The sequence below is a fragment of the Pollicipes pollicipes genome, unplaced genomic scaffold (genome assembly GCF_011947565.3).
Source record: "Pollicipes pollicipes isolate AB1234 unplaced genomic scaffold, Ppol_2.1 Scaffold_2334;HRSCAF=2739_pilon_pilon_pilon, whole genome shotgun sequence".
In the NCBI taxonomy this organism is placed as follows: Eukaryota; Metazoa; Arthropoda; class Thecostraca; order Pollicipedomorpha; family Pollicipedidae; genus Pollicipes; species Pollicipes pollicipes.
The window spans coordinates 92325-118796 of record NW_023596091.1 but is presented as its reverse complement, the minus strand read 5'-3'; the positions used below and the strand labels follow the sequence as shown (position 1 = coordinate 118796).

Below are 26472 nucleotides of genomic sequence, written 5' to 3'. Positions count from 1 at the left end.
TCGCGCATGGCGTCCAGCAGCGAGACGACCGAGGTGCGCAGCTCCTCGCCGAGGCCGACGCCGTCGTCGCCGGCCGCCGGCCCGGCCGCAGCGCTGCGATCGATAGCGCAGGTGAGGCGGGCGCGACGGCGGAGACGGCAGGTACCTGAGCCTGACGCCGTGTGGTCTGCAGGCGGCGCCTCAGCGTGGGGGCGGTGCGGGAACGAGAGAGGGAGCCGCCAGAGAGCATTCTCGTGAGGTCCGGCAGCTGTGCTACGCAGGAGAGGCAGTACGGGTGAGAGGGCGCTATCAGAAACCGTGCACGCTGTCGGCCGTGCGACCACATTGCCAACAGGCTACGTCAACCGCGAGGGAAGCCCGCGGCGGGAGAGGAAAGGACCAGGCCATGCCTTTCGACCATCGCACGACGCGCTCCGTCAGACACGACGCGAATGCGGGGGAGCCGTCGTGGGTGTCGCATTCCCCTGACGCGGCCGCAGCAGACCACGCGGCGGCGAACGACAACCACAGCGACGGCCGGGAGAGGCCCTTGAGCGGACCTCACCACCTGACCACCAGGCTGTCGCACGCACGTGCTCCATCGAGCGCCTCGCGTCAGCGGAGAGAACACAAGCGTATCCGCAGGCGCGGTACAGGTGTTCAGCGCGTGTCGCCTGTCAGCGTGGCGCCCACTGTTTGCGCACGCACAGCGCGGTGCCGCCGCTTTAGGGCTCTGTCTCATCTAACTGCACAAAAGCATGCGCTCTTCTTCAGACGCGCGCGATTAACACCATTCAGAAATGTGTCAGGGTGGAGCTCGGGAGTAATTTAGGGCACCACCCTGGGGATTTAACACTGCAGTACAGCCGGATAACAACTTGAAAGGCACAGCTCAAAAAGAGCACACAGTGGTTATTGCTGGCTCTCAGCCAGCCTTTGTCTTGACGAGCATCAACATCTACGTAGTCGGAGATAGGCCGAACCAAAGGCCTTGTGATGCGGCACATTTTTAACAATGTGGTGAAAAATCCTCACACGCAAATTAAGCACCAGCTGCTGGAATCTACAAATATAAAAATACACATGCAGATGCAACAAATGTAATGTTCTTGATCAGAAACGAAAGCTTCCAGTTCACGTTTTTTCGTCATTATGAGTTCATAATTCTTATACTGAGTTATCGACCTGCATTACACTAGGAACACTAGTTAAACAACCTAGTAATGCAGACTTCAGATGCATTACAGACCGGGCGGTTAAAGCTGGGTTTATGCATACGCCATAAGAGTACCCTAGCACTCGTTAGCATAAGCCAAGACTGAAACCTTGAGCACTGTCAATATAACCCACGTGTTGTGCTTGTCATCACTTTTCGTTTGACTTGTTCCTCCTGGCATGATGAAGATCGATAACTCAGCATAATAGCTCTGAGCTCCAGGGAGGCAATGTTTTCCTAGCGCAAGTAAAATGAAATAAAATTCTGCCGTATCTGAAGCGAGCGCTTGATGGGCAGTCCATCGCTCACGCACTTCACTTTGTTCTTTTGTCAGGAAAAACAAAAATAAAAAACAACGTTGCGTAAGGCTGTCGTCTTCCCTGTTAGGCATTTAACTAGCGATGTAAAACTAAATATAAACACATAAACGAAATCAGTAAGAACCGACATTTCCGAGAAAGCATTGCTCGCCTGTATACAACCCGTTTCGCAACCGTTCATTTACGGCAAGCATTTCGGTCGACCCTAGACAGGTCAATAAAACAATCAAAACAACAAGCTTCCATCACCTCTCGACGCATGCGACTACCAACGCCATCGGTACATCCATCTCCAACCGGACCGCGGCGGCAGAAAACTTCCCGAAGCGAGAATCAAACGCGGCCGCCGATAGATCGAACACCCGTCGCCGCCTCTCCCCTCCAGCCACGCCAGCCGGGCCGCGGCGTCCGGCGTCGGTCACCGGAGTCCGGCGCGGCCAGCGATCAGGCCGGCCCCGCCCCTCCCCTCCAGCCACGCCAGCCGGGTCGCGGCGTCCGGCGTCGGTCATCGGAGTCCGGCGGGCCAGCGATCAGGCCGGCGCCGCCCTTCCCCTCAAGCCACGCCAGCCGGGCCGCGGCGTCAGGCGCCGGCCACCGAGGCTGGCGCGGCCAGCGATCAGGACGGCGCCGCCGCCGCCGACCATGCCGCCGTCGATCAACCGGCGGCGCCGCTGACGCGGCGGCACGTCCTCCACGGCAGTCGGCGCCGGCCGGCGGAGCCCCCTCCCCCCCCCCCCCCCGACCAGGCCGGCCACATTTGGAGGAGTGCGTTAGGAGAACGGCAATACGCCACCCGGAACCGTTAAAGACCACATGTAGTGAACTTACCTGTCACACTAGCGCTGCATCTGAGACGGGATGGGAGGGCACGAGGGAACACATGGCGCAGGACAAAGTATGCCAAAGCGTTGTTAATGACTGCTGAACATGAAAATGATCGGTTCCTGGAACACAGTTTGGAGGACAAAATGCACGCCTGAATCTGCCTTACATCTTTCGGACCTATGGACACAATGTAGTCGTGTGAAAAGAGCGCTTCTTTCACGACACAGCAGGAGCCCAATTAATATTAAGGACGCAAGGTAGGATTTTGACGACAATCAGAAAACCTGCCATACGGTGTTGTGCCTTCAATACGCAATTTCACGGTCTCGTCGATTCCCATCAATTCATTTAACAGATCGTCAGATTTCGTGTCGCCGCCGGCAACGGAAATAGCCAGCCGGATACCGAACTACACGTAAAGCGCGGCGCAAAAACGACTCCAACGATGCACCGCCGCCGCCTGAAGGGCTTTTACCAACGGGTGGAACAGCCCGCCAGCTAGCCATTTTTGTCCAACACCGGAGGCTGGCCCGTCTCGTAGCGTTGGAAAGGCCTGACAAGGCGACCATTCACAACCTTTTCAGACCAGGGAGAGTGGAGGTGAAAGCGTTTTAGCTGTCAAGACACTGCGACCAGCTCCGGCCGCTACCAGCGCACCCTACCTGCAGCGTCCTCCGACCAAGCACGACCCACGCACACTTTCCGTAGAATTCGCAACACGAATAGCAGGGCATTGAAAATGGATGTCTTTTCTTTAATTTTACATCCCGAGTGACAGCTGGCGGCTGCTTGTTGCTGTGATTCGCACGCCTCAACGCTGACATGCCGCGCATCCGCTCCCATCAATTTCCGCCGAGTTTGAGCTCGCTGCGGGCCGCTGCTACCGGCCCGGCATTCCACGGGCCGCCGGTGTGCGAGATTGGCGGTCGGGGTTCTTTGAAGGCTGCGCCCTGATTGGCTGTCGGCGGCGCTCAGCCGGACAGAGCGGCAGCGGTTATTTCCACATTGGACCCAAACACCCCGATCCGAATGCTCCCTGAAGCGGCAAAATCATTTCTGGCGATTGTTCACCCTAGCCGTCGGATCTGTCGCAAGATCGGCTGGGAGAGCCACACCCAATCGATCAAACTAAAATTTCTCCAAATGGTATTTTTCCCTCGTATGTAGGGGCCGCTTTATTTGATACTTAGAGAATGTTGAAATGTCACGTCATAACTGATTTGTTTCTGTGCATGTGGACAGCCTTATTCTGATATTCAGAGTATGTTAAACGTTATTTCATAATCAATTTGTTTTGGTGCATGTGGGCTACTTAATTTTGATTTTTAGAGAAAAGTTAAAGGTCATTTCATAAATTGATTCGTTTTTGTCTTTATCACTATTTCATCATTCCTATTTAGTACGGCGGGGTAAGGACGGAAGCACCTTGTCATGTGGGGGGGGGGGAGTAGGGGACTGAGCTTCAAGTTCAAAGGCTTGAGTCATTGCTGCTGAATGCGACGTGCCACGCCGATAACAAGGGCACCAGAAAAATAAGAAAACTTTTTAAAACGAAGACAGCATTCACATCACGCCACCCACGTCCGACATTTATCTATCCGTATCTTACCAGGCAGCAAAGTGCAACCCTAGTGCCTGTTGTATGCATTACACTCCGCCGCCACCAACGCGCTGTGCTCTCCAGCGACGCTGGCTGCTCGACATTCCCCATCCCACAAGAGGCGGCCCGCAGCCGCGGCAAAAAACGGCGCCCCGTCACCTCTGGCTCCGCGCTCATCAATTTCCGCTAATTCAACCGGCCGCGCTCGTACATCATCCGTAATTAATGCCTCTGGTGCAACTCGGCGGCGGCGGTGGCAAACAGGCCGAGGTACGAACCCCGAGCTTCTGGGGCGCGCCTTCCCCGCGTTGGGCCCGGCGGGAGGGGCGGGGGGGGGGGGGGCACTCCTGCCCGGAGCGCCACCTGGGGCGCCCGCGGGCGTGGCCCACCCTGTCCACGGACGGGTTGGAGCACGTCCTGCCCGGAAGCAAACGACATTACGCTGGAGACTTTGAGGAGAACCGGATTGTCGTAAGATGACATGCCGTGGCATGAAGCGATATGACAAAGAACACTTAAAGAGACATGTCATGGCATGAAACGATATGACAGGGGACACTTAAAGGGACATACCATGGCATGAAACGATATGACAAGGAACACTTAAGAGACTACGTATACATACTACTTGCGGCAGATGGAAAGGGACGACCTCCAACTAAAATCTCTGGCCTTTTATCACGTTATTTATAGTTTCTTTTACTTAATATATTTTCACATCGGCCTCAGAGCGAATATCAAACGCCGACACGAAAGAAGCCCACACTGAAAGCCTCGACACAATAAGCCAACCATCGGGAAAACTGAATAAACGAACAACGCAAATCATCAATCAACTGGAAAGCCTAGTGGAGGGCGCGTCCAATCTGCGACGACCGCGGGCTCAGCCAAGGCCGGGGTGCAGCCGCTCTCCACACACGGTGGCAGACCGGCACTCCATCGTCGCCAAGCCGCAAGCACATGCGCACGTCTTCAGCGGCGCGACCGACCCACACACATACCCCCCCCCCCCCACACACACAGACACACGTATCTCTCGGAAGGCTTCCGGCGCTGAGAGCCGCCGCCGCCGCCGTCGTTCCCGGACCGTCCGGTTCGAATTAAACCCGCCGTGAAATGAGGCGGCGGCTGCGGCGCGGGCGCCGCCGGCCGGCGCTCAGCCGCTGTTCTGCGAAGCGGCGCCGCCGCCGCCGCCGACACGGCCGGCCTCATCAGCCGGCCGGGCCGGGCCGGGCGCGGGCGCGCGCGAGAGCGGCCCCGGACCGGCCGGCGCGCCGCTAATGACCTGTGACCCGCGGCCGCCCGGACCCGGCTGCCGGCCGGCGGGGATGCGGCGGCGCCTCTGGCCGGCACGGCAGGCACGGCTGGCCGGCGCAGGAACGAGGCGGGGCGAGATGTTCTTGTGTATGATTTTCCGGCGTGTGGGCGGACTGGGCGAGGAGCGACTGGCTCTTCAGGGGAAGTCAGTGTCGTGTGGCGTTCTCGAGGTGTAGAGATGCCAATTACTCTCCCTCAAGGGACGGTACAAACCCCAGCGATACGTGCGGCTCTGCGGATGGTGGCCGAAAAGATGCTCTTGCATGCGCACCTTCAACCAACAGGACGCAGTCTACTTGGACACGCTCAGCAGCGCAGTGTACATAATGAAAAGTAACGTCATCCCTTCCATTTACGCACCGAGAAATGTCCGACGCGTCAGAGTCTTGATGACATGATCTGGGCACATCTGTGTGGTATGTAATAAGTCATGTGATGTACGCAGGGTTACGTGCGGGGCGTGCAACCATAAGTCGAAGGGAGCCCTATCATGCAGCTGGTCCACACAACTCAGCTGCAACACATTTGTATAGATAAGACGGTTGTAATAGGCCTATTTCAGAAGAAACCCAGGAGAATGGAGATCTATTGTTAGCGGTTTATTATCATTTATTATTTTTCAGCACCATTTATCGAAACGATAGCAGAGGTGCTCTTTTTCCGATAAGTGCATGCTGCCAAAATATCCAGGCATTTATATCTCCTGTTTTTTTCCCCGAGGAATAAGGCTACCACTACTATCCAATTTATATGGGTAATGCTTCTCGCAAATGCACTTAACAACTTACGTAAGCCACATTTATCATGAAAAAACGTCCGTCACAGTCTGGGTGAAGACCCCGAGCCGCTAGACGGTGCAGCCTCGCTGCAAAAGTCTGCCACCGAGCGCGACGCTCGGACAGCCAAAACCCCATCCCAGTCTCCACGACTGCCAATTAGATTGCGCACCCAGGCCATTTGAAGCCGTGGCCGGGCCCGACCACAGCCTGCAAACGCTCAGCCGGCGGCGGGCATCTGCAGGGGACGCGCCAGCTGTGAGCCGCTGTGACACTCCGCTGGTGGAGCCCCGGCGCCCGCGGAGTTCGCCGCCCGGCTGGCCGCAGCCGCCGGCCGGGCCACGCCGGCATCGCCGGACTGCAGTCGGCGCCGGCCGGCCGACGTCGGCCGACTCGGTGGCCAGAGCCGGGATGTGGTCCCAGAGCCGCGCGACATCACGGCGTCCGAACTCCGGACATCCCGACTGACGGCAAGCTCACGTTGCCAGCCAGAATCCGCGCGAGCAATACTGCCAGTCCGCTGCCGGCGCCCGCGTCGGCGGCAGCCCCAGTTAGCAGCTGAAGCTCAGCCGGTTCGGCTCCAGCCACGCAGCCCCAAGCGGTGTTGACGGTACGCTCACGTTACCAGCCAGAATCAGTGCGAGCTATATGAGCAATCCGCTGCCGGCGGCCCGCATCGGTGGCAGCCCCAGTTAGCAGCTGAAGCGCCGCCGGTTCGGCCCCGGCCACGCAGCCCCGAGCGGTGACGGTTGTGAGCCGGATTCGAAACCCGGCGCGCTGATGGATTTATTCGAGCCCCGAGCCGGCGGCGGCGCCGGTTATAGTCCACGTCCGGAGACCGAAACCGCGACAGTTTAAGACCGGATGATTGACTATTGGGACTGCTGGGCGCCGCGATTACACGATCACAGAACGTCTGACGGTCGAGGTCCGGGTTCTCAGCTCCAAGCCCAGAGCGGTGACGGCTGCCGCGCGGGTGCCGAGTCCCCGCTGCCAGCTGGCGCCCTGGCGCACAGCCCCACGCAGCGCCGGCTCCAGCCGCCGCGTCGAGCCGGGCGGCAGCGGTCACCTCGCCGGCCGGCGTCCGCCACGCGCGCCTCTGGCGCCCCGGCGGCAGGCGGCCGACGGCCTGCTGGTAAGCAGAACCGCCGGTGGCGGCGGCCGCGGCGCCCGGCCATATCGACCGCGCCCGAGCTAATTCAGAAGCCGGACCGGGCATTATTCCGGCCGGCAAACTTTTATCCGAGTTGGTCGATCTGGCGGCCGTCCGGCCGGTCGGAGCGCGCGCCCCGGCCGCGTCCGCCCGCCACCCGCAATCACCGCTCTGCGTCCGTCAGCACTGGGCCGCCGGCTAACGAGCGGTGCCGCCCCGACGCCGGCGCAGCGGCCGCCGCCGCGCCGGCCGGGAGGGAGGCGCGCCGGCGGCTGCAGCGTGTCCGCGCTCCGACTACGCGGCCGTGGTAGGGACGGAGCCGCGGCGCCGCATCGGACAGGGGCGCTGGTTGCGGGCGAAGGGGAGGGGAGTCCCCACCAGCGCTGGCATTCCGTCAGCAAGCAGACGCTGGTTCATTCACCGTAAGACAAAAAAGCCGCGTTTCTTCACGAACTTCATTAAATGGAGATGGCACGGCCATCCCCGACAGGGCGGGCAGCTCATAACACAGGCAGTCGCGTCCAACTCATAACACAAGCAATCTTACGAGACAGACGCCGCCAGCGCAGCTCGTCCCCTCACGAACGAGCGCCCACGCCCCCGCCCGTCGCCGGCCGGCGTGCTCACTCACCCCTCGTCCAGCAGCACCTCGGGCGGGTTGTTGGGGTCGAAGTTGGGCAGCATCGAGTAGAAGAACGACGCGAGCGGGTTGGTGACGCCGTGGGTGCGCGGCCGCCGGGTCAGCGCGTAGCCAGCCGTGCTGTCAGGCGGCGGCAGGGGGTCGTAGCCCACCACCGGCCGAGCGGTCACCTCCTGCGGAACAGGTCACCACCGGGTCACGGTGTCGCCGCGGCAGGGGTCCTCTCCTGCAGCGAAGGTCACCACCAGGGTCACCAGTGGCGAGACAGGCCCTGCATCAGGGAATATCACCACCGGGCCGCAGGCGCGTGCCAGTCCGGGGGCAGGGGGCACGGCATATCAAGCCCGGGGTACACGCTACGGTCGGCAGGAAGCACGCCTCCTGAAACAGAGGTCACGGGGTCGCCGACGCAGCGAGGGGCCCCGTGAGCGGCCACGGGATCACCTCCCGCAGCCGGCCGGGCTCAGTCACGTGCTGTGTCAGATGCGCTGCGGGGTCTCTCGTGGGAAGCAGAGACCGGTCGGACCCAGGAGCACGCGAAGCGCCTCGCAGGCGAGGCGGAAACACACGTCCAGGATGGGAGCCAGCGCGTCACTTGCGGCGCCATCTCACCGCGCAATCATTCGGAACGGCCGCGGCCGGCGCAAGCGGCACCGTACACGCCCGGCATCTCGGAATGAACACGCCAGACAGAGGCACGCACGCGGGAGCCCCCGCCCATCACAATCCACTCATCTCACGCACCGGGACCGGCGCCGGCACAGCGCGGGGGTGATCGGGGGCGGGGCGGGTCGATGACCGACCGGCGCCACCTGCACTGTTTCGCGTCCCACGGGAGCCGGCCAGCGGCGCACTGCGACCCGGCAGCTGGCGGCGGCGGCTCGGCCGGAGCCGACCAGCAGCCCGGCCGCAGACAGACGCCGTGAACATGCCGGCCGACTTCCGACAGCCCGCCGCCCCGCCATGTCGAGTCACCCCACAACGGCGGGAGGGAGACCACCGCGGCCGCCGGTCCAGCGCGGAAGTGGTCGCGTCTCCTCGGCAGCGCTCCCAACGGCAGAGCCATTACCGTCACGGTCCGCAGCGACTGCCATGGCGCGGGGCTCCGCGGACTCCCCCGGGCAGCGCGCGGCAGGCCCCGGTGGGAGTGTCACGGTCGGGAGTGCAGTGCCGGCGGTGCAGTGCCGGCGGTGCAGTGCCCAGTGTCGGTCGGCAGTGCACAGTGCCCCCATGTGCACTGCCGACCGAGCCACCCACGCCCCTATGGGGGCCTCGAATGCACGATTAGTGACCGGATTTGCAGAGCGATTTCGCGGGATGGGCGAGCAGGGTCACTCAAACAGACGCGAGAGGCATTGGCAAAGCAAACGCTATTGCCATAGGAACCATAACTTTTGGCAAAGCGACGTTCATGCAAGGTGATTCGCATCACCTTGCCCAAAGTTCGTCAAACTAAAAGTAAAGTCAAAGCCAATGTCCACTACGAGCGCAAAGCCACCCTATCATTAATCTATCCCCACGCAAAGCCACCCCACCCTATCCAAAGCCACTCATCACCTCCGTCGCTACCACTAGCACACTCTCGTCGGCTCCAGATATGACGAGCACTCATCCGACTGCAAAAACCTGCAAAAGCCTTGTGCAGTCATGCGCGCGGAGCGACAGAAGTTTTTGCTGCCGACCTCGCGTGGCCCAACTCCCCGGACGCGCCACAATGCCGCCACGCCGGCGAACATTAGTGCTCCCCTCCAACTCGTTAAGCCGACCAAAAAGATAAATTAAAAACGGAAATGTCCAAGCCGCCGCGACACCAGCCGCGTCGAGGGAGACCCGGCGCCGGCACCAGTCCCCACCACGCGCTGCGGGGACTCGGCTCTGCGGCGTCGGCGGCGAGCGCGGACGGCGAGCCGCTGGGACCAGCGGCCCCGCGGCCCGGCCCGTCCTCAGCGGCGGGCCCGCACACTGGAGGCTACGGCGGAGGCGCCCCGGGCCCGCCCCCAGCGTCGTCGCCCGCTCCGCCGGCCGGAGCGGGCGACGGGGCGCCGGCGACCGGCGACGCGTTCGAGTCGGGTAGATCCGTCCGCGGCCGGCCGGTCAGGGTCACGACACCGACAGGGGGCGGCGCGGACCGGCGGCGACCGGGCGGCGCTCACCGGCGGGAGCCCGGGCGGTGCGGACCGGCGGGAGCCGGGGCGCCGCTAGCAACCCGCCGGTACTAGCGAAGCCGGTACTAGCGAACGGCGGCGAGACTTCACGGCGTGCAAACACGACGCGTGCGGTTGGGGAGAGCTACCGGGTGAATCGTGGCTGGTGGCACACTGAGTGGGGAAACTCCACACTGCATCAGCCTCGCGCGGCTGAATTGGCTGCTCGCTCCCGCTGCCGCAGGGTCCGCTCCTCGCTCTCCTGCCTGCGAACGATTGGCGCCAACAGCACGTACCCCTGAGCTGAATGCCCAGCAGCCGGCGGCGCTGCCAGAACTCCACGATAACCGCCTGAAACGCGCGCCGCGCTCAACTTTCGGAGGAAAATCCCGAGAATTTTCAGCACCAGGAAGTTTGTCCGTGAGCCAAAGGTCGTCGATTGCCGTTGACAGTGGTCGATGGCGAAGACAGGGCGACGTCACGCAGGCGGGCGACGGCCAGTCCGCTCGAGCCCCACACCGGCACTCAAAAGCGAAGCGAATTCGGCACAAGCACCTGACGACGACACGACAGAACTTTGACAAGCCGTCCTTTGTCGGCATCGACGCCGGCGGCGGTCGACCGTTCTCGCAATCCGGACCTTGACTTACGGCGCGAACGGCACGCGCCCTGCAGCGCCACGCCGCCGTCCAATCGCGCTCCTCCTCGCCGCCGCGGCCAGCGAAAAAAGCGTGCCGGCCGCCACGGCGACGCGTAAAAAGCGCGCCAACGGCCGGCGCCGGCCGATCATCGCTGTCATCTGGTCTGATGAAATTGGCGCGGCGGGTGCGCCGGCGGCCGACGAGGCCAGCCGCGGCCGACAGGCCACGATTAGGTGCCGGCAGGCTGCTACTGACAGGCCTTCAGCGGACCCCGCTGCTACTGACAGGCCTTCAGCAGACTCCGCTGCTACTGACAGGCCGTCAGCAGGCCCCGCTGCCGCTGACAGGCCGTCAGCAGACCTCGCTGCTACTGACAGGCCCTCAGCAGGCCCCGCTGCCGCTGACAGGCCGTCAGCAGACCCCGCTGCTACTGGCAGGCCGTCAGCAAGCACCGCTGCTACTGACAGGCCGTCAGCAGACCCCGCTGCTGCTGACAGTTTCGTCACATACAGCAGGGCGCGCCGGGCAGACGGCCGACTGGCCCTCAGAAACAGCGCTTCTCCCGCAAGCATTTGGCGTCGGACAGCGTTCGAACGAACGGCTGTCAGACCGCGTCGGAATGAAAGGCCGACGGCGTCCGATGCCGTGACGCGCCGGCGGGCGGCGTTTGACAGACAGACAGTCAGAGACCGAGCCCACGGCAACAGCACGGCCCCGGGTCCCGGGATAGTTTCCGAGGCACAAGCTACTGGGGAACGCCACTAGTGAGGAACGATGCTGAGACACTGGAGACTGGCGCTGGAGCACGCCGCTGCTGACACTGGCCGGACGTCTCTGCAACGACGTATCCGTTATTGAAGCACACCGGACGGAGAGGCGACGCCGATGACAGCGAATGACCGCTGCGCCGACACGTCCGACCACCGCGCCAGGCCGCGACAGCGCGGCACACGGCCGGCTCGGCCGCCAGGCCGGACCGGAGGCTGGCGTCCCGCCCCGTCAGCTGCGGAGCGCTGACGGCTGAGGACCCCGTCAGCAGGCTGGAGGACGCGCCCCGCCAGTGGGCGCCGCGCCATCACTCGAGTCCACGAGGCGGACCAGGGTCCACTGCGCTGCTCTGGCGGCCGGTCATGCTCGGCCGACCTCCGCCGTCCTCACAGGTCAACACAAGCCGCCACCCACCGAACGTGGGATGTCGGGACTTGAGCGCATAGCGGTGACCTGCTCTTGGTTCCATAGCACACTGCGCGGCGCATCTGGCCACACCCCGGCCGCGCACTTTGAGTGCTTCCATATCCTCCATAGTCTGAGTACTGCGCGGAAAAGGCGGCCCACGCCCGCCTCGGCCGCCGCAGCCGGACGCGGTCTGTGGCGATCTAGGGGCGGATAGGCGCCGGTCGAGCAGACCGTTCCGATCAGCGCTCGCGAATTGGACCATTGGGGCGACAGTTTTACGTCCCGTCGCATGCATAACTGGCAGCCGATGGGCGGCGGATGACGAACGGGCCCGCCCGCTGGCCCGCCTCCAAGCCGGCCGGCGCGCGCCGACCAAAACAAATCCCTCGGATCGGCCGGCCAGCGTGAGTTACGACCCCCTCACCGGCACCTTTGGGCGGCGCTGGGACCGCTTCGCCACCGGCTTGCGACGCCGCAGAGCCAATAAAAACGGGAACGGAAGAAAGGCGAGGCGTTGCGTCGCGTCACTGGGCAACTTCTCCCTCCGCCGGGCCCGGAGCCGCGCCTCCTGCAGCCATCCGCGACCGAACAACACGACACGAGGACAGCCGGAGTCCCGCTTTTTGTCGGCAGACAAAAGATCTTTGCCCTTTTGGGTTCAGCCCATTCTGTGGTCACGTAGCTCGCCGGCGTTACCGTCTCGACGCCCAGGCAAGTTACAAATTACTTCTCATCTACAAAGCCATTTATAGTATTAACCTTTATCAGGAAAGGGGCATGAATGCCGTGGATGCACGGATACCGCAACCGTTTTTCATCGGTATAACATGCAGCAGCTGTTTACCCCGGGAACTGAGCGCTGCTCGCCAGCGGAGACCGAACCTCAGAAAACAGCGGCCCTGCTCCGCCACAGCCACAGCCACAGCCATAGACACGGTCACAGCGACGTCCGCAGCCACAGCCACAGACACAACACCGCCAAACTAACACGGCGAACCCCGCGCGGCCCTCAGCGTCCGTCGGCGCCGTGTGAGGGACGGCGCCGGGACTGGCGGCGGCCATCACTAATGTACCGGCGGCGGGGCGCACGGGCGGGGACGGGTCCAGGTGACCTTCTCAGCCATTCATTGCCGCCGGCGTGGGACGCAGGTCACGCCGGCGGCCAGAGCGGGTTGGCATCGCACCGGCTCCGGCGCCGGCGGCCGGTCCATCTGCGCTGAAGAGCGGCGGACACGTGCTGACAGGGCCGCCACGTGGGAGAGGCTGGACGCGGGACGACCGGCGTAGACTTCACACAGGGTGGTGAGGGCACGGTGTGAGATGGAGGATGGCGATTCGCAAGGGACGTCTCGCAGACGCTGACGAATGAGGTTAACCTGATCACGACGTGTCAAAAACCTTTTTGTCACAATTTAAACTTATCTTAAAACGGAAGCTCGCTACTTGTTTTCTATGTTTCAGTTGTGTACAAATATATACTGGCATGCTTGTTGACCGCCCAAACCTATTCCGGGCGGTTTGCGAGGGCCGAATTTGCCCCATGGTACTTGCTAAGCGGACCGCCGCTCGTACCGGGAACCCATCAGCCAGGTAATGTCATTCCCGTTCAACGGATAGCTTCGCCCCGGTCTTTGGCCAGATATGACCACGGAGGAACCTTTTGTGCCATGAAATGTCATGAAGCCCTCCCCGTGCCAAGCTAATGGTAGCGATCATGTTAATAATACAAACCACGACCCCACGCCAAGGGCCCTTCGGTCTGTTCTTGAAAGATGCTGCAGCTTCGACTTATCTCTGTCATCGCAACAGCAGCGTGACAGCACGTCTGGAGCGCCACGCGGCCGGGCCGCCTCAGCCACTCGTGCACACCCACAGGGCGTAGGCGGCGAGCGACGCCCCGGCGGCCGCGGTGCCGGCCCACTCACCGGCGGCAGGAAGCCCATGGCCTGCTTGATATCGGCCACCACCACGTGTCGGCAGATGGAGAGCGGCATACCCGGGTACCTGCGGCGGCAGGCACGGGGGAAATCAGCTAGCCCGTGGACGCCGGCGCGGCGCGGCGGCGGGTGGACGGACGCGCCGACTGCGGGTCAGCACGGACGACGTACGAGGGGAGGCGCGGGCGGCAGCGGGTGGACGGACGCGCCGACTGCGGGTCAGCGCGGACGACGTAGGAGGGGAGGCGCGGGCGGCGGCGGAGGCGGCAGCGGCGGGTGGACGGACGCGCCGACTGCGGGTCAGCACGGACGACACCGGGGGGGGAGGCGCGGGCGGCGTCGGCCACAGCCCGGTGTCCGACCGAGCTGCTCGAGACGAGCGCGGCGCAGTTGGGACACAGGTCACGCGCACCGCCACACGGCCAGCTCAGACGCCAGCCACGGCGCGCGCGGTCCGATTACCGGCGGATCCGGCGATCAGAGGCGGCTTTGGCGGACGGGTGGGCGGGGCGCGCTGGCGCTCATGCCCCGCACGCCGGGCCCCCGCGACCTTAGACGGCACCCCAGCGCCGCGGTCCCACCGCACCGCTTCACACGAGGTGTACAACCACAGACCGGCGGCAGCGGCCGGGCGGCGGCGGCCGGGCGGCGGCAACGCCGGCTCGGGGGCGCAGCTGACGGCGACATCGTCCTGATCGGCAGTCAGCACCGTGGCCCGCCCGACCAGTGTCTTCCTCGCAGCGCATCAGCGAAACACTCGGGCGGGGAACCCATACGGGAATAAAGGAAGTAGAGCTTAAGTTGCGGCGCAAGTTGTGAGTGTCTGGCGAATTGGGAATGAACCGCATGTGTCGCGCGGCACAACAGAAACGCATTCCTCCCGGTTTGAGATGCACGGGACCTGCGCGGCAACTTGCGGACTTGCGCGCACCCTGTAGGAGTTGTCGACAAAACACATCAGGTGCGTATCACAAGACTACAGTGGAACAAGTACGTCACTGTCGGTACTCAGGGTCCGCCCGTGTCCCGCCCTGAAGTGACCGAGTCCCGCCGCCCAACCGCGACCGCTTACTTAACGAGTCCCGCCGCCCAACCGCGACCGCTTACGTACCGAGTCCCGCCGCCCGGCCAGGACCGCCTCCTGACCGAGTCCCGCCGCCGGCCGGGGGCGCGTCCTGACCCAAGTCCCGCCGCCGGCCGGGACCACATCCTGACCCAAGTCCCGCCGCCCGCTAGTGTCTCATCCTGTCCTGATCGAGTCCCGCCGCCCGGCCGGGAGCGCGTCCTGACCTTTTTCTCCTGGTCTCCTGACCGTCCGCCACCCGCGGGTCCTGCTGCTCGACCAGGCGGACAGCGGCCGCCGCGTTGCTCTGCAGCCAGCCGGACACGACTGACACCTTCCAGAGGTCGGCCGACCGTTCAGCGTACAACCGACACAGCATGGTCAGCGCCGGCGGCTGGCTGTGGGCGACGACACGGCATGGTCAGCGTCGGCGGCTGGCTGTGGGCCACGGCACAGCATGGTCAGCGCCGGCGGCTGGCTGTGGGCGACGACACAGCATGGTCAGCGCCGGGGGTTGGCTGTGGGCCACGGTACAGCATGGTCAGCGCCGGGGGCTGGCTGTGGGCCACGGCACAGCATGGTCAGCGCCGGGGGTTGGCTGTGGGCCACGGCACAGCATGGTCAGCGCCGGGGGTTGGCTGTGGGCCACGGCACAGCATGGTCAGAGCCGGGGATTGACTGTGGGCGGACGGCTTGCTGTCAGACAGCGGCGTAAGGAAGACGCGTACTGGTCAACGCCGGCGGGGGCTGTGGGAGACGGCTACTCCACAGATGTCACGCACAAGTGGGCCACTTCCACAAAGCACACCCACACGTACACATGTCACAGGTTACACAGACACATGGGGCGGAATGCGAAACAGGCGCACGAAACACACTCGCAAGAACACAGCACACCCACAGAACCGCGCACAGACACAGGCTGGCTCCTCGCCGACGCACTTGAAGCCCGGTCACCGGTCTGCAGCGTCAACGACAGCGAACCGTGACGAGCCAAGCATGAACGGCTCACGGCTCACGGCTCACGGCTCACAGCTCACAGCTCAGCCCAGCCGCACCAGCGTAACTTCCCAGCGCCGAGCCAGCCGTCGGGCCGCGACGCCGGCGGCGACCGGCCGCCACTCGAGATGCGCGGCCGCCCCGCTGGCCGCTCCCGCCGGCGGCCAGCGGCTCGCGGTCCCGCTCAGCGGACAACAAAAGCCGTCACCGAGTCAGCCGCGGCCCAGCCGGCGTGCGACCGCTCCCGCGCCGCTGGTTCGGACTCAGCGGCGCTGTCGACCCCGCACGCCGGGGCGGGGCAGGCGCCGGGCAGCGCCGACGTCTGCGCCGCTCGGCCGGCTCCGGCTGTCGCCCGGCGGCGGACGGCGGCGAGCCGTCGCCGGCGCCGCTCCCTCGCCCCCCCCCCCCCCCCGGCGGGGGTCGTATGAGCGGCTACCGAGCCGGTTTGAGGCCGGATGCCTGTCGAAAAGACTGGCGCAGGAACTCAGCCAGCCGCTGCCTAATCACAACAGCGAACTCCACTCAATAGTCCGGCTGGCCGGTAATTCAGCCGCTCCCCGGAGGACGAATTCCAATCAGGGCAGACCACAAAAACGCCCACGCCGCCGCGGCAAGTGGCTTCCGGGAAAGTCGCTGTCCAAACGCGGGAGCCGGGAATCACAAGTCACCACTTCACAGAAATGGCGATAAACTGCAGTTCCAGCGCACGCTGCACACAAAGCTAAAGCGTCAGCCAACGCAGAAGGTTCTAAGGCAAATCAGACGCACTCCTTGCAGGTTTCCTCCAACACATGTAACTGTATTCCCGCGCCGCACGCCACCCACGCGGCCGCCAGCCGTGACACGGCCTCGGACAGCGCGGGCCGCCGCATCGGCCCACGCCCCCAGCGAGCTTCACGCGGCACCGACTACGCCGGACTTGACGTCTCCGCTCAGCTGGCGCCCACCTCCTCTCGGCGGCGGCCGACTGGAAGAGGGCGCACTGCTGCACCTCGAGGGCCGGCGTGATGTCACAGTGCTCCAGCAGCAGCGGCAGCATGGACGGGAACATGAGCAGGGCACGCTGCAGGCCGGCGTCCGCCTGCGGAGGGGGTCACGGACGTCCAATCACGGAGTTCTGTCGTGCTCGCTCAAGCCAGGGCCTGCGCGATTGTTCGTGTGGGGGGAAGCCGAAGAAAGCTAAGTGCGCTTGCTGAAACGTTGTGACAACTCATCACGCTTTCTGACTTAGATGAGGTCTCGCACACAGCTTCGACTGTCACGATGATCGCACAGATTAAGGTTTGCTGACATGAAATCACGAGCTGAAGGACCTCTCTACGCCAACTGCTCCCCCTCCCCCACAGGACGTCCACAAAACATTTTCGGCAATCTCCTCTCCACGGCACGCTCGCACGCCTACGCGGCACTCTCAGGTACCGTGTGGCTGCTCCACCGGCCCTCTCTAAGCGTTCGTCTCTGCCCTGGTGTCTCCCCCCCCCCCCCCGGAGCGCGCGCGGCCCGCGGCTGCGCCCCAGGTGGCAGCACCTGCTGGCGGCGAGCGGCGGCGTCGGCCGGCTCCGAGGCGGCCTCGCTCAGCTGCAGCAGCGCGTACGGCACCGAGTAGGCGAAGCTGGGCAGCTGCGAGAGATTCCGCACCGGCTCCCACTGCTCGTGCAGCCTGCCGGCGCCGGGGACGTCTGGCTGAGGCTCGACGTTGTGCGGACCTGACCCGGCGCAGTTCCACTTACGGAGAGGTCAAGCGCTAGCTAGGAACATGCCAGACGAACCCGGGGCGCATACTGCATGTTTCCACACGTAATGAATATGTGAAAAACACCGAACTTTACTACGTAACAGCCACGCGCACGGCCAAATTATACAGACACCTGACCACCGCCAAACCTGGCCGGAGCCTGCCCACCCGTTTGCGACCACTCCAAACACGCCCGCCGCCATCAGTCCGCGGCGCACGGCAGCGGACCGCGCCGGCGGCCGACCGGACCGCGGCCGCCGCGCCGCCCCCGGCCGCACCTGACCAGCCACTGGTACTCGTGCGCGCGGAGAGCGTAGTGGCTCAGGATGAGCACGGCCCCCAGCGGGTCGTCCACCGGCTGGATGGAGAGCAGCAGCTTGCAGAACTCGAGGGCCGTGCGGTGGCAGCCGCGCTCGCTCAGAGCCCGCGCGTGCCGGAACAGCGCCAGGAACAGCGGCCTGACGACGGGCGGGGGAACGGGGATTACCGGCTTGTTGAAGACGCGGCAGGGGAAGGCAGCCTGGACATTGGCAGGCGGACTGTCATACAGAAGGTCGTGTTTGATGCGTGCATGGTGGTCAGATTTGTGATGTGATAATCCCAACTTATAGCACCCGCATACAACAGACACCTCCCACAACACCCAGTACTTATGGCGAGTCACCAGTCCGCCAACAGAACCCCACCTCCGACCAGCTCCCTACCAGCTCGATCCCTGACCAGCTCCCATCGGCTCGACCCCTGACCAGCTCCACGCCGGTTCGACCCCTGACCAGCTCCCCACCACCTCGACCCAGCCCGTCTCGCGCCGCACACGACAGTCGGTGGCGGCGGCGGCGGCTCAGACCTGTTCTCGCGGCGCCGATAGTCGACGCGTGCCGCGCCAGAGGTGACCGAAAAGAGCGGGTGGGCGGCCGCCTCCAGCGTGAACAGCGTGCGCTCCAGCAGCTCGGCCGACAGCGCCAGGTCCTCGCCCAGCCGGCAGACCTCCGACAGCTGCAGCATCGAGTTCACGTGGCCCGGGTGCCGGTTCATCAGCCCCTGCCGGCCGAGGTCAGGTCAGGTCAGATCAGGTCACGGAGCGGACGGCGCGCGCACGTCCGGCTCAGGTGGGTCGGATGCCAGGCGTCCGCCAGACCGAACGTGGTGCTCACCAGCGCCTGCCGCCATTCACGCTAATGAAGAAGCTGGCCTAAGCGACAGGCTGCAGTGACAACGTGTGGCGTCAGTGCCACCATCAGCAGGGGGTTACGCGTGTGGTCGAGGGGCCCCCGCCAGGGTTCCAACACCGGTCACTGCATAGTTTTCTGATCTTACAGAGGCAAACGAAATGGCGCATCAGGATGAACTGGAACAACTGAGCTAAGCCGGTGCAAGAACACGTGAACAGTCTAACATGCACATCTTACTCGTGCTATATTGGGTCAGCAAATGCACCAGCCAACGCACTGTTCTGCGCCGATCGTTCGCGTCCCGCGGAACATGCCGTCGTCACAATAATCGACCACCCGGTTAAATCTCAGGTGCCTTTTCCTCTCATGGAGCAGCCAATACACCAGAGCCAGCTCGTTACACCCGCTCTCCACACCGGGGCGGTATCTAGCGAATGCGCCACTGACCAGGATGTTGTCGGGGTTCACCGACTCGACGGCGGCGACGAACTGGTGCTCCACCTCCTGGTACTGAGCGCTGTGCACGAACTGGAACCACTGCTCCGAGCCGCGCGTCTCCACCAGCTCCATGGACAGGCCTGCGACGGAGAGGCGGGCACTGAGCCGCCGGCAGTGTCCCAACCCGGCACGCGCCGAATGGAGCGAGGAGGGCGGAGCGGCGCGAGCGCTGCGGAGAGACGGTGGAGCGGGGACCAGCTGCCGCTGTCGGCCTGGTGATGGTGTGGCGATGTTTGTGGGACTGTTCGCATCGTGTTGGATCTATGAGCCGCGTCAGTTTGACATGCTTGACGGCGCACTGCCCACTGATTTCATATTTTCACCTGCTGATACCGATATTTTTAGATGACTAAGCTCAGCTGTGAGCGACATTGATCGCTGTCCCGGCTGGCTTACCCTGCAAGCCACACTGACCCACTGGCCTAGCTTGACCGTGGGACTGCAGAGGCCACTGAACCTGCTTGTCTGCCTAGTATGACCTTGGGAATGGCGCCGACCACGTGTCCGCCTTGACCTTGGTACATCAATGACCGCCGACCCAGCTTGAGCAGCGTGCAGTTCTGACCGCTGGTATTATTGGGTTGCAGACGAAAGTACGCACGGAAAAGTACATGATAATTGTTTGTTGGGTAAAGTTCTTATGCCTATTATTCCTCAGGCAAACACGCAGGGTATACGCAAAGTTAGCAACGAGGGAAGTTTGTTATCGAAAAGGAACGTTAAGCTAAAGAATGCAAGGTAACATGTTCGTCGGCAAAAAGTCCGCAACGAAAATGTGCTCTCGCACAAAAGTTCGTGCGCAAAAGCCCGTAAACGATTGCTTGTACAAGGATGTTCGGGCGCAAAGGCTAGTCTACGATGCCGTTCATCTCACCAGAAGCACGTAAGCTAAAGTTCGAGTTTCGTCACCACATCACGTACACGAAATTGCGCACGCAAATGTTCGTCGGGGATGAGGTTCGTTTGACAATAGAGGGAACGCAGAATTCGGTACGCAGATGAGCACCGTGCGTTGGAAAGCAAATCTCCAACCTTGGAGCCAGGCGTTGGATGAATGGTCACTGCAGGGTCACCACATGTCAACTGGGGAGAAGAGGGGTAGGAGGTGGCGGTAGATGGTGACGATTGCGTGGGCGAGGTCAGGTAGCATTACCAGCTGGACCCGTCATGGCATGAACTTAAACGTCCTGAAACGGCCAACAACCTAACTCGAATCAATCGGAGCAATGCAACATGAACAGGGATGGAGGGAACTGAACGTTTACAAACTAAAAAAGCATGCCCACTGTAGATCATCCGGCGAGTGTCTTGCACCGTCCCCGATTATCCCTCACCCTGACGATGCCTCTGTCGACGACCCCGCCCCCTGAGCGCGCCACTGACGCCAGCTGACGGACGCGGCGAGCCATCTCGATCGGGGAATACGGCGGGCAGACGCGCTAATGACACCCGGTATAGACTGGCTACATAAAGCATATCAGAGTCCAGAGGGAATAATGCACCAGCTGCGTCCGCTTTGACGCAGCCCTTTGATTACAGCCTTGTTTCACCCGACCCACCGTTGCCCGAGAGCAGGACTTGGAAACTCTACGCCGGATAGAGTTGGAGATTGTTCATCGGAACTTATACCTTAGATCGCCCCCGGAAAACAAACTTCGGCGAAGTTTGAGAGCTGCCGGTGCATAAGCTGATGCTCTGATGATCAGTCTGGCCTGGACCAATCCCAATAGAAATGTCATCCACCATCCACAAGTTAATCTCCATGTATCGTCACAGGGTTAATGTTTAGCATTTTCGGAAAGTTGGGTGCACCAAAGGGCCACCGTTCCTATCCATTAGACTGCCCACGAACTTTTGCGTACGTATTTTTGTCAAACCGACTGTCCGTTACGAACGTCGGTATACGTTCAATCGCTTACAAAAAGTGCGTACATATCCTACGCATACGAGCTTTCCTGACATAAGTCCTGACAAAGTCTTGTCAATAAGAGTATTTTCCAAACGCACTTTCAACAGTACGAGCATATGCTTATGCATATGCAAGCATAAGCACATCTGTCATATCGCTTTACATATAAGGTGCATTTGCTAGCAAACAAATGCTTGCGTGCTGCATGCAGTCATACTTTTCCATGTGCGCTTTTGTCCTTAAATCGGTCTAGGCTGACCGCAGAGGGGAAGAGGGAGGGGACAGAACTAACCGCTGATCCAGCCTCACCCGAGGGCAGCAAGAACGGCGACCTCGACCGCCCTCCGATCCGTACTGCACAACGACAATTGTCCCCACGCGGGAGTACTCACCATTGACCTGATCCATCCTAGGGTCGTCAGGTCACTGACCTTGTCTGACGGGTGGCGGGAAGCGGTGCACATTGGTGACCATGGCGAAGGCGCGCGGGTGTCCCGGGCCGCGCCGCCGCCCCGTCCGCCGCTGGTCCACCACGTCCCGGCCAAACATGCGACGCATCTCGGCATCCGGGTTCTGACCAGATGAGCATAACGTCCAGGTTGTGGCCAGTAGGCGAACATAACGCCAACCCGTGGTCCGGGAGACGACAGGAGGCGAAATACACCATGGCGCCAGGGAGGCTAATGTGATGACAGGCTTTGACTAGTGCACTAAGAGTACACCATTGCTCTACTAGTGTGAACTATGCACTATTGGGCCCTCGCCAATCACCTCACCAAACATTGAGACACAATCCCATTCTATTCAGAAGCTTCTAAAAAAATAAGCACTGCCAGACGTTACCGTGGGAAACCTTAACGACCCACGACCTTCACGCGCTCACTTCCCAACATCCGACCTTAAACTAAGCCACTCCGCGGAATGAGAGCCCATGACAAGCACACCCCATGCCCCACGCGACCCGGCCAGCCGGGCCAGTCCGCAGCACAGTGGCATCCGCCGGCCGCCACCCACCAGGTGCTTGCGCTCGATGGTGAGCACGTTCTTCACGATGGTGCTGTTGGCGTGCTCGGCGGCCGGCGACTGTGCAGTGAGCTCGCCCAGCAGCCGGTTCACCTCCAGCACGCTGGCGTCCACCTCATCCACCTGGCGGCCGGTCGGACGTCAGACGCCCGCCCACGGGAGGGGGAGGACGCGGCACCCAGCCGGTCCACCTCCAGCACGCTGGCGTCCACCTCATCCACCTGGCGGCCGGTCGGATGTCAGACGCCCGCCCACGGGAGGGGGAGGACGCGGCACCCCTGGCTCTAGACGCAGCTGGCGGCGACAGTGCGGACCGCTGTTGGCACGACCGTCCACTTCAGAATGAAGAACAGTTTGGTCAACAACAACAGATAAAAATAACAAAACATTTTAGCCTTACAATAAATACCACATGGAAATAAATGGGCCATAAACTGACTTGCTCCTCCCGCTCCCTCAGCTCTAACGAACTTCAATCGACACCGACCTGGCCTTAATATGTCTAGTTAAAATGCGTAGTTTTTTACGGCAGACATTTGCCAGCCTAACATCATGATTGGCGTATTGGAGTTTTCGGGCGCGTCGATAACTGAGGTCATCTTGTGTCCAACTGACAGCATGACACATATACGCTACTCGGCAGCACCACCATGCACCTGCACACCCCACCTTACGCCTCTCTGCTCCCAGCACCTGTCGCAAGCCGAGCGCACCCCAGTCCAGACCTCCACGCGCCCACCAGAGCACCGCCGGCCGCCGGGCCTCCGCCCCAGCTGCGTGGCCACGGCGAGCCGGGTACGACCGGCACCTCGGACACGGCGTTGTCCTCGCTGCTGGCCGTCTGTGGGCGGCGCGACGCCTTCTTCCGCTTGCGCCTACGCTTGCGGTGCGCGTCGCCGGCCGGCAGCAGCGCCGCCGGCGTGCTGGTGTCCACGTCGTCATCCTCCTTGACGTCGGTCTCCGACTGCGACTCGTTCAGCTGCCGCGCAAAGGCGGGGGTCACGTGACGTCGGCGCAGGCGCGGTAGCCAGCGCTGCCGCGGACGCGTCGTGTGCGGACGCACGGGGGAGGCCCGTGACCCAGATTGGCGCCCGCGGCCACTGTTGGAAACGGGGATGCGGTTACTTTTACGTGGTGAAAGTCAACTCCAGACCATTGCAGAGAGGGTTCAAAGGTTTTGAAAAAGGCAAAAGCTTTGGTAAAGGCTTTGCCTTTCCACAAATGCAGAGGTAAAATATTGATTACTCAGGCACATACGCGTGCGGTCTTACGACCCCGCACTGCAGGCGACGGAAGAATTTGAATGCAGGCGACGGCCGCCACTGACGCATCATGGCGAGTGACTGTCCCTGCTGGCATTGGCTGTGACTAACTGGTGATGACATGGAAATTCCAGCCATCGGTGTGAAGTAGCCCATAATGTATTTGATGCCCCTGTATCTTCCTGTAGCTCCATTGGTTGGAGTACCTGCATCCTGCCCCCCCCCCCCCCCCCCCTGTAATTGGTTGGGTGGACTCCAGTCATGCCAGTGTTGGCTATTTGCCCCTAGCTAGAATGACCTGTAGCTGGTGGCAATGGTCACTGAAGGTCAGATGAGGTAAGCTGGCAGAAAGGACCATGCAGAGCAATGGCAACCACTTATCATTCACCAGAAAATAATACTATCAAACTGAACTTTCTAGATCAGTTGGTGGGGTCGGGGCTCACACAAGCCTGGCATAGCAAGCAGCCTTGTACCAGCAACCCATCCCACCAAAATTTTGGGCATCATTTTTCAATGGAAATGCAGATGTCTATCATACCGAATGGCACAGAGGAAATTAAAACATGCTTCCACAAAATGTGCATGTGACTCAAATGAATTACCAGACTGAAGATGTTTCTCTGCTGTGTGGAGGTGTCTCTGGTCAGGTCATCATTCTCCTCTTCATCTTGAATGGCAGGCTCTTCAGCAATAAATGGTTTGCCCTTCAATTTGCGTAGATTTCTGGAGGACATTATCTGTAAAAACATCCATGCCAAAATGTAAATCCAGAATCTGTGTCTGCGAAGGCCAACAGCATGCAAAATTTTGACAACATTGTATAAACCAAACACTAAAAGATTAATCACTGATGAATGTTGTGTAATATATGAAGGCTGACAACTGCAAAATAAACAAATGTCTACAATGAACATGCTAGACTGCTTGCATTTCACAGTCATGCAATAACATTATATACCACAAATTGTGAATTTTAATGCAGTCAAGCAGAAAATATCCTCATGATGAGACACAATTTTTCTTTAAAAAGTCCAGCGAGTACAAGTTTTGTGAAAGATGAGAAGCAGATTGGAAAAATATCCCTCCACTGTGGTGGATGTCTATGTGACATAGGTGTGCAGAACCATGTGCTTGTGTGCATATACCACAGGCCAGGTCAACATGGGCTGAACTTCCTACAAAAATTTGGGGACATCTTCAGGCCATCTTTGGCTGAAAAATGCCTTTGAAATGCAAGAACTCCTGAGCTCACTGAATGCACAATTATGTGAAAGAAGGAAAAGCCTCAAGTAAGGAACAAGTGTGGAATTATGTGGTACAATGAACTGAAATGCATTGTCCATCACCCAGCATCAATATGGTTTTGCATAATAAATTCATTGAAAAATTAAGCATCTTAACACTGACCATAACATCAGCATGGACAAATGCAAACGCAGCACCAAAGGCAGAGGCTTTCTGTAAAAAGACATGAGTGGACCCACCCAGATTTCAAAATTATACATATAACCCTGCCCCAATGCACACTTCAATGTTATACCTTTTCAACACGTCTACACCTCACCGGACTCCTACAGATTCACACCACAGTAGCCCGTAATCATCGAAGCGAGGAACCAGCGCCGCCCTGTTGAAGCAAAAGTTGTTTTCATCCATTTCTACGAACACACGGCTTTCTATCACATCACTGTCATTTTGCCTGTTCTTCTTCGTTTACCGAAATGGCAGCAACATGCGAAGAGTGGGCGTCCTAACAGCGCTACCTCACCTTATAGGCTTACACCCACCCGCCACCAATGGATTCAGCTGTCACCAATCTGTCACGTCCGTCAGTCTGTCACCGCATCTGAACGGGTTCCAAAAACGACGCAGTTGTTTCATTCTCTTGGGCATAAGTATCGCAGCCAAAGCTCTCTAACGATCGCGGTCACGTACCAGCGCATGGTCGCGCACGATGAATATAATGTCGATGAGATCGGTAATCAAGCGGGAAATAATGGTCGCAATTTGGGCCGTTGGATCAGTTGGTTTGTCCGAGTTCAAAAATGGATACGCACTTGATGTGTCACTTGAGGTGAGGTGGTCGTCTCATGTTTCTCGGAAGGTGTACTAGATGAGCGTCCTCTCATGTTTGTGAGTTGGGTGCCGGTCAAAGTAAGTGGCAAATATAGCGTGACGTGTTGCTTGTGCATGCCTTGGTGATTGTGCATGAACTGTTGGTGTCGTAATGGTGTCGGTGTCGCAACGGCGTCGCAAATGGACACCCTGTCCGGGGCTAAGTGTTTCCATGCCATGGATCTGAAAAGTGGGTATTGTCAGCAGGAGCTCAAGAAGGAGGATAAACAGAAGACTGCTTTTGCAACGCACAAAGGACTGATCGAATTTAACTTGACATCCATGGGCTTGAAGGGGGTGCCAGCATCGTTCCAGCGGCTGGTGGTGGTGGCACTGGCGGGTCTCGTTTGGAACATCTGTCTTGTGTATCTCGACGATATAATCGCCTTTGGAAGAACATTCAGTGAAAGCTTGGAGAGGTTGGAGATTGTTTTAGGAGCGCTGCGAGCAGCAAATCTGACACTGAATCCGAGGAAGTGTAGGTCGTTTCGGAGGAGGTTCAGTTCCCCGGGCATGTAGTCAGTGGAAAGGAGTGTCCCCCCTGATCCTTCGAAAGTGTCTGCATTGCAGCACTTTCCAACCCCGTCGTTCATCAGGGGGGGGGGGGGGGGGTGCGTGAGTTCCTGGCATCAACCTCGTACTTCCGACGCTTTATTCCACAGTTTGCCCGCCTGGCAAGACCTCTGCATCGACTTCTAGACGGTGCGTCTTACTTCAGATGGACAGAAGAGTGCGCTGTGGCTTTTGCCACGTTGAAACAAAAATTTATCTCTCGGTGCTGTGCTACCCGAACTTCCGGGAGCCGTTCACTTTGACAACGGACACCAGCGATGTAGGCCTGGGGGCGGTGCTGACTGGAGAGGAAAGTGGTAGGGAACGTGTTGTGGCATATGCTGGTCGCAGTCTGACTAAGACAGAGAGGAGGTACTCTGCAACCGAGCGAGAGTGTCTCGCTCTGGTTTGGGCTAG

The 26472-nt window shown here is 60.7% G+C and overlaps 1 protein-coding gene across 1 annotated transcript; it reads right to left on the bottom strand.

Annotated features, from left to right (window-relative positions):
• Positions 1 to 6: 6 nt before the first annotated feature.
• LOC119097040 (transcription factor 25) lies at positions 7 to 25122 on the bottom strand (the record flags this gene model as incomplete). Its single annotated transcript, XM_037220063.1, has 14 exons — positions 24929 to 25122; positions 23991 to 24125; positions 22932 to 23102; positions 22115 to 22246; positions 21532 to 21673; positions 19141 to 19271; positions 18369 to 18562; positions 17800 to 17979; positions 17314 to 17446; positions 16734 to 16867; positions 15015 to 15185; positions 13713 to 13791; positions 7818 to 7999; positions 7 to 93 (listed from the first exon to the last, which is right to left on the bottom strand). Coding segments are annotated over exons 2-14 (1868 nt in total), but the record flags the coding sequence as incomplete, so codon positions are not given.
• Positions 25123 to 26472: the final 1350 nt, after the last annotated feature.